The 8,225-nt window shown below is 47.1% G+C and overlaps 2 protein-coding genes across 4 annotated transcripts in view; one reads left to right on the top strand and one right to left on the bottom strand.

The window, feature by feature from the left end:
- LOC132765069 (platelet-activating factor acetylhydrolase IB subunit alpha1-like) lies at nucleotides 1-5,405 on the top strand. The gene is made up of 5 exons (XM_067461645.1): nucleotides 1-468; nucleotides 555-644; nucleotides 797-913; nucleotides 4,813-4,935; nucleotides 5,029-5,405. Exons 1-5 carry the CDS (start codon nucleotides 388-390, stop codon nucleotides 5,284-5,286), a joined length of 669 nt encoding a protein of 222 aa, XP_067317746.1. The 5' UTR covers nucleotides 1-387; the 3' UTR covers nucleotides 5,287-5,405.
- Nucleotides 5,406-6,411: 1,006 nt separating this feature from the next.
- LOC132777439 (protein capicua homolog) overlaps nucleotides 6,412-8,225 on the bottom strand; it is a 44,905-nt gene continuing 43,091 nt past the window's right edge. For all 3 annotated transcript variants that reach the window (XM_067461644.1, XM_067461642.1, XM_067461643.1), the window contains exons 19-21: nucleotides 7,848-7,979; nucleotides 7,581-7,712; nucleotides 6,412-7,367 (exon numbers count right to left, since the gene is read on the bottom strand). In XM_067461644.1, the coding sequence (XP_067317745.1) occupies nucleotides 7,024-7,367; nucleotides 7,581-7,712; nucleotides 7,848-7,979 (608 nt within the window). In that variant the 3' untranslated portion in view covers nucleotides 6,412-7,023. The remainder of the gene's footprint in view (nucleotides 7,368-7,580; nucleotides 7,713-7,847; nucleotides 7,980-8,225) is intronic.

Below are 8,225 nucleotides of genomic sequence, written 5' to 3'. Positions count from 1 at the left end.
GATCATATTCCCCCCCCGTTGCCTGAGAAGTGGAGGCGCCCCGCCTTGGCAGTCAGCGCGGGTGGGCGGAACCATTCTCCCTCGCGGGGGGGGAGGAGGCGGAGACTCCTCTGAAAAGAAGGGCGAAACCATTCTCCCTGGCGGGGGGGAGAGGAGGCGGAGACACCTCTGAAAAGAAGGAGGGAGAGGCTTGCTTGGGCCGCCTTGTCTGCCCAGGAGTGGGCGGGGCCTCCTTGACCACATCCTCCCCTCGTTGCCTGAGAAGTGGAGGCGCCCAGCCTTGGCAGTCAGCGCGGGTGGGCGGAACCATTCTCCTTCGCGGGAGGGAAGGAGGCGGAGACTCCTCTGCTTGCCTGTGGTCCTCCTCCTTGTTCTTGTCCCGGGAAGATGAGCGACGGAGACAAGAACCCGGCCAGCGTGGCCACGCCGGCGGAGGACCTGCAAGGGGACGGGCGGTGGATGTCTCTGGTACAGAGGGTGGGGGGGAGGGGCAATGGGGAGGGGGCATGGGGGTGTGTGGTCCTCCATTGACCCTCCCTCTCTCACCCCGTTAGCACCACCGCTTCATCGCGGACAGCAAGGACAAGGAGCCCGAGGTGGTCTTCGTGGGGGACTCGCTGGTCCAGCTGCTCCACCAGTGCGAGGCAGGTAGAGGGGGGGAGGGGGAGGGATGAGAGGGGGCGGGGCCACCTTAAGAGAGGAGCGGGGGCATCCTAAGAGGGGGCGGGGCTTAGTGACGCCCCGCCCCCTGCTGGCCCCCTCCTGACCCCTCTCCCCCTTTCCCCTCCCTCTCCAGGTGTGGCGCGAGCTCTTCTCCCCACTCCACGCGCTCAACTTCGGGATCGGGGGCGACGCCACGCAGCACGTCCTCTGGCGCCTCCAGGCCGGGGAGCTCCAGCACATTCGCCCCAAGGTAGGCAGGCAGGGAGGGGGACAAGGACGCAAGGCATGCCGGGAGTTGGAGTCCAAAACATCTCCAGAGAGAGAGAGAGAGAGACAGAGGGAGGGAGGGAGGGGCCAAGCTTGCCCAAGCCTCAGCTAGATCTTATTTCCACATATTTTCATTCTACATTTGGAGGAAGCTACCAGTATTAAAAAATTCTAAAAATACAACAGCAAAACAGCAGAGAGGAAACAACCTTAACACCTCTCAACAAAAGATTCCCCCAGGCTCAGCCAGGCCTTCAAATGCCGGGAGTTGAAGTCCAAAACACCTCCAGAGGGAGGGAGGGAGGGAGGGGCCAAGCTTGCCCAGGCCTCAGCTACATCTTATTTCCATATAGTTTCATTCTACATTTGGATTACTAATTAAACATTTTAAAAAAGATTTTTATTATAGATTTTAATTATTTTTATTGCATTGTCAAAATTGTTTTATATTGTTTCCATATATTATATTATTATATATTATTCTTATTTTCTTTTTTAATTTATATTTTATTATAGATTTTATTATTATTTATATTTTATTATAGATTTTGATTATTTGTACTGAGTTGTCGAAATTATTTTTATATTGTTTCCATATATTGTGTTATTATATATTATTTTCATTTTATTTTATATTTTATTATAGATTTTAATTATTTTTATTGCTTTGTCGAAATTATTTTTATATTGTTTCCATATATTGTGTTATTATAATTATATGTTATTTTTTATTTTATTTAGATTTTATTATAGATTTTAATTATTTCTACTACGTTGTCGAAATTATTTTTATATTGTTTCCATATATTGTATTATATATTATTTTTATTTTATTTTTTATTTTTATTTATATTTTATTATAGATTTTGATCATTTGTACTGTGTTGTCATATATTGTATTATTATATATTATTTTTATTTTATATTATATTTTATTATAGATTTTAATTCTTTTTATGGCATGCTCAAAATTATTTTTGTTTTGTTTCCATATAATGTATTATTATATATTATTTATTTATTTATTTATTTATATTTATATTATAGATTTTAATTATTTTTACTGCGTGGTCGAAATTATTTTTAATTTTTTCCATATATTGTATTATTACATATTATTTTAATTTATTTATTTATTTATATTTATATTTTATTATAGATTTTAATTATTTTTATTGCGTTGTCAAAATTATATTTATATTGTTTCCCTATATTGTATTATTATATATTATTTTTATTTTATTTATATTTTATTATAGATTTTATTATAGATTTTAATTATTTCTACTGCGTTGTTAAAATTATTTTTATATTTTTCCTTATATTGTATTATTATATATTATTTTTATTTATATTTTATTAGATTTTAATTATTTCTACTGTGTTGTCGCAATTATTTTTATATTGTTTCCATATATTGTATTATTATATATTATTTTTTATTTTATTTATATTTTATTATAGATTTTAATTATTTCTACAACGTTGGCGAAATTATTTTATATTGTTTCCATATATTGTATTATTATATATTTTTATTTATATTTTATTATAGATTTCAATTATTTTTTCTGCTTTATTGAAATTATTTTTATATTTTTCCATATATTTTATTATATACTTTTAAAAAAATATTTCATGTATTTATTTAATTTTTATTCATATTTTATCATTTTCATATGTTTTGCTATTATATATTACTAGCCGGCCCCTGCTACGCATTGTTGTGGCCAAGTCTGTGTCTTATGTGTTTTGTGTGTGTATAGGTGTGTATATATTTGTATACATATGTTTGCATATATATGTGTGGTTTTGTGCATGCATTGTAATGTAGTTTTTGTTTTTTGGCTTTTTACATCCCTTTTGCTGTTTTTCAGTGTTTTATGAGTGATGGTCACTTGTTGACCTGATTGTTGTCTTGTGTCCAAATTTGGTGACAACTCACCCAGTGGTTTTTGACTTCTGTTAATCCCACAAACTAATATTACATTTTTAATTATATAGACTAGCTGTCCCCTGCTATGCGTTGCTGTGGCCCAGTCTATGTATATGTGTTTTGTGTGTGTGTGTACATTTGTGTATATGTGTGTATATATTTGTGTATCTGTGTATTTATGTGGTTATGCACATGTGTTATAATGTAGGTTTTATTTTTTGGCGTTTTAAGTCCCTTCGGCTGTGTTTTCCAGTGCGTTTATGAGTGATGGTCACTCGTTGGCCTGAGAGGTGCCTTGTGTCCAAATGTGGTGTCAATTCATCCAGTGGTTTTTGAGTTGTGTTAATCCCACAAACGAACATGACATTTTTATTTATAGACTAGCCGTCCCCTGCCACGAGTTGCTGTGGCCCAGTCTGTGTATATGTGTTTTGGGTGTGTATATATGTGTGTATATATTTGTGTATATGTGTGTTTGCGTGTATGTATATATATATATATATATATATATATATATATATATATATATATATGGTTTTGTGCATGCATTGTAATGTATTTTTCAGTGTTTTTATGAGTGATGGTCACTCGTTGGCCTGAGAGGTGTCTTGTGTCCAAATTTGATGTCCATTCGTCCAGTGCTTTTTGAGTTCTGTTAATCCCACAAACAAACATGACATTTTTATTTATATAGATGGTCACTTGTTGGCCTGAGAGGTGTATTGTGTCTCAATTTGGGGTCAATTCGCCCAATGGTTTTAAAGTTACCGTATATACTCGAGTATAAGCCGACCCAAATATAAGCCGAGGCAGCTAATTTTACCACAAAAACCTGGGGAAACAGGGTGGGAAGCCAAGGGTGGGAAATGAGGCCACTACAGGTAAATTTCAAAATAAAAATAGATACCAATACAATTACATTAATCGAGGCATCCGTGGGTTAAATGCTTTTGAATATTTACATAAAACTAATTTAAGATAAGAGTGCCCAACTCTGATTAAACCATTATGCTAAACTTCTTCAATGTAAATGTGCTTACGTATCCTTCCAATAATAAAAGAGTAAAATAATGGAAATGTAATAACAGTAATAATAGAATAATAAATGTAATAATAACAGTAATAAATAGAGTAAAATAATGGAAATGTAATAATAACAGTAATAACCGAATAATAAATGTATTAATACTAATAACAACAATAGAATAAAATATTAGTTTACTCTATTAATAACAATAATAGAGTAAAATATTAGTTTACTCTATTAATAACAATAATAGAGTAAAATAATAAATGTAATAAAAATAATAATAACAGAGCAAAATAATAAATAACCTTGAGTATAAGCCGAGCCTTAAAAAAAGGGCTGAAAAACTAGGCTTATACTTGAGTATATATAGTATGTTAATCCCACAAACATTACATTTTTATTTATATAGATTTGCATTTGTGTTGTATTTGTTGTTGTTGCTCATTCGTTCAGTCGTCTCCGACTCTTCGTGACCTCCTGGACCAGCCCACGCCAGAGCTCCCTGTCGGCCGTTACCACCCCCAGCTCCCTCGAGGTCAGTCCAGTCCCTTCAAGGATGCCATCCACCCATCCTGCCCTTGGTCGGCCCCTCTTCCTTTTGCCTTCCACTTTCCCCAGCATCGTTGTGTTCTCTAGGCTTGTGCTGGGGAAAGTGGAAGGAAGGAAAAGGAAGAGGGGCCGACCAAGGGCAAGGTGGATGGATGGCATCCTTGTATTTATGATTTTTATATTTCATTATATCATTATTGTATGATCCCTCCCCCTGGTCAAGGTATTTATTTGGGGGGCAGGCGGTTCCCCCTTGGCATGGACTGCGGGTGGAGGTGGGTGGTGCTGCAAAGGGAGGTCAGCCTGTTTGTCCTCAGACGGATGGTCAGACGGCATCCCTTCTCCTTTCCCCCTCCTGCTGCTGCAGATCGTGGTGGTCTGGGTGGGCACCAACAACCATGGCCACACAGCGGAGCAGGTGGCCGGCGGCATTGAAGCCATTGTGCGCCTGGTGCGCCAGCAGCAGCCTCAGGCCAAGGTGGTGGTCCTGGTGAGTGGGGGCGCAAGGAGGGAGGGGTGGGTGGTTGGGCGAGGGCTGGTGGGCTGACCCCCCTCCTCTCCCCTCCCTTCCCCCCATTTGCAGGGCCTGCTCCCACGGGGCAAGAACCCCAACCCTTTGAGGGAGAAGAACCGGCGGGTGAACGAGCTGCTGAGCCAGAAGTTGCCGCTCCTGCCGGGGGCCTTCTTCCTGGACGCCGACCCGGGCTTCGTGCATTCGGACGGGACCATCAGCCACCACGACATGTACGACTACCTGCACCTGACGCGCCTCGGCTACGGGCGCCTCTGCCCCGGCCTCCACCGCCTCCTGCGGAGCCTCCTCCTGGGGCACGACCCCTGACCTCTTGACCCCAAGCGCCCCCCTCCAGCCAGTACCCTCCCCCCCACCCCGTTGTCAAAGGGGTTCAAGAAGGTGAAAGGGACCAGCTACTCTGATCTAATAAAGCCAGTATGTGTGAACCTGTGCACCCCAAGCAGGTGTCTCTTTTACTGGGGGGGGGGGGTCTTCAAAGGGGGGCTTCCTCCCTCTCTCAGAGTAGACCCCCCCCCCCCTTGTTGCAAGCCATGATGGTGGGTGAGGGAGCCAGGAGCAGCAGGCTGGGTGCCTAGGGTCGTCCGTCGTCCCCCCCCCCCCCCCCACTAATTTCCTAATCCAGATACGGCCCTCCAAGATCATTTACCTGGTCCTTGCTCAGGTTCAACCTAAGTCTTGAAAGCAAATAACAACAACAATCCCATCTCATCAGCCAAAAGCAGGCACACGCTTCCCATTGAAATACTAATAGTTTATATATCAGTGGTTCTCAACCTGTGGGTCTCTCCCCAGATGTTTTTGGCCTTCAACTCCCAGAAATCCTAACAGCGGGTAAATTGGCTGGGATTTCTGGGAGTTGTAGGCCAGAAACATCTGGGGACCCCAGGTTGAGAACCACTGGTTGTCCTTGGTTTTAATTATTGCATTGTTTTTAAGTGTTTTTGCACTACAAACGAGATCTGTGCCGTGTGCGTAGGAATTCATTCATGTTTTTTTCAAATTATAATCCGGCCCTCCAACAATTTGAGGGACTGGGACCTTTCCCTCTGTTTACAAAGTGTGTTAATCAATGCCAAGGCCTAATCAATGAGGCCTTCTTAGGGTTGGCACCCGAGGGCAGAGGCATGTAAACACACCCACCCTTGTGATTCTCGGTCTCCGTTGCCAAGGCACGAACACTCCAGAGCCCCAAGGATGCCCCGCTGGGCCCCTCTTCGGCAGAGGCCTGTGCAAGAGACCCCCCCCCCATATGGATGTGATGTTAAGGGAGGGGGCATGGGGAAGCCCTGCCTCCCAAGCTTTAGGGGCCACGAAATCCCTTTGGGGTTCAAGGGGATCGGGACCCTGGCCTCCATCTGCCGGTCTTCTTGGGGGAGAGGGGGAGGATGGGGGGGGGGGTCCAGGTGAAGAATGCCAGGCCGGAACGGAGCGGGTTGTTAAAGAGCTTTAATAGCAGGTGAGGGGGGGCCACCCCGATGCTGCTGCTGCTGCTGAGGAGGAGGAGGAGGAGGGAGGGGTACACATGGTCAACATGTGGCTCTGGCCACCAGGGCACGCACTCGCTCGCTCGCTCACTCACTCGCTCCGCCTCCAGAGTCCGCCGGCCGAGCCCCAAGTCTCTCTCGCTCTCTCCACCGGCCAAGGCATCAGGGGCCCCTTGCAGAAGGGCCCCCCTCGCTCCAGGGGCCGCCGCCACCACCGCCTCCTCCTCCTCCACGGACCCCCTCCCACCCCACGTCTCGATACAGAAGCAGATGCGTATGCGGGACCCCAAAATACTTAACGTTATTAAAAGGAGAGGGACTCGAAAGGAGAAGCGGTCCTCTGGGGGGTCTTTTGGGGCAGACCTCGGTCTGCATGTCCTGGGGTGGCTACCCCCCCTTTAGCCACCACCGCCGCCTTTTGGGGTCCTTGGGTGTCGGGGGTTAGCGGTCCGCGGAAGGGTGTGCTGGGCCCTCAGTAGCACAGCCAGGAAGGGGCGGAAATGGGGGCGATGCTCCAGGGCGCTCCCCCTCTTCCGTCCTCTGCGCAGCCCTCTGTCGCTCATCTGCCGCTGCCACTGCTGCCGGGCCCGGGGGAGGCCTGTGGGGCCCCTTCCCAACTGGAGCCAGGGGCCGCGGAAGGCCCCCCCGAGGAGGATGATGATGTCGCCACTAGCACTGCCACCGCCATGGTCTCCACTGCTGAGGTCCCCGGGTCCTGGGAGGGGGCATCCAGGGAGGGTCCCTCGGGGCCCCCGATGGGCTCCGGGGTGGTGGGGGGCACAGTCTCGGTGGGGGTGGCCGCCTGCATGATCTTCTGCCGCACCTCCCGGATCTTGAGCTGCAGGCAGACCTTGGTGGGGAAGATGTCCGAGTAGCGGGCCTGGAAGGCGGCCGTGGCCTGGGCTGCAGGGGGGAGGGAGGGGGTCAAGCAGAGGGGTCAGTGAGAGAGGGTGGGTGGGTGGGTGGATGGACAGAGGGGCCCCTGGGTGCTGGGAGATGGAGAGAGGGGAGGCACCACCCCACACAGCCCTGTCCTAGGGAGGGCAAAGCCAGCAGGAACTGACCCTTTGTCCAAGTGTCCAGCGGGGGTCCCCATGCCCCTCCCTCCGTCCTTACCTGATGGGAAGAAGCCGTGGTCTTGGAAGAGCTGCATGACGAGGGCTCTCCGCTGGTCAAGCGTGCGCCGCAGGGAGGAGTAGGGCACCTTCTCGTACTCCAGCTCCCCGAGGACGTCCTCCCCGTCGGTCCCTGCAACGGGAAGCGAGAGGCGCTGGTGGGCAAGGCCAGCACGGCCCTTGGGGGCCACTCTTCCAAGGCCTCCCCCCCACGTTGTGCTTCGTTGGCTCCCCAGGTGGCCGGAGTCATTCCCCGCCCCACCGTTACCTGTCTTGTCGAAGGTGAAGATGTCTCCCTCGCACTTGGCGCTCTTGGGCGTGTTGGGCTCCGAGCTGCAGCTGGAGCGCCGCCGCATCTTCCTCTTGGGGGAAATGGGGTCCTCGGTGGAGGAGTCCAGGTCTGGAAAGGAGGCGGCCAAAGCGGAGAGGGTCAGACTCCAGCCACCCAGGAGACCAGCGAAAGGCCCGCCTGACATGGGAGGTCAGAGTATCCCTCAGCCAGGAATGCCTGGGTCACTATTTGGGGTCTCCTCCACCTCCACCTTTATTGCGTGGTTGAAATTATTTTTATATTGTTTCCATATATTGTATTACTATATATTTTAATTTTATTTATTTATTTTTATTTATATTTTATTGTAGATTT

This window comes from Anolis sagrei, chromosome Y, assembly GCF_037176765.1.
Source record: "Anolis sagrei isolate rAnoSag1 chromosome Y, rAnoSag1.mat, whole genome shotgun sequence".
Classification (NCBI taxonomy): domain Eukaryota; kingdom Metazoa; phylum Chordata; class Lepidosauria; order Squamata; family Dactyloidae; genus Anolis; species Anolis sagrei.
This window is presented reverse-complemented; position numbering and strand designations above follow the sequence as displayed.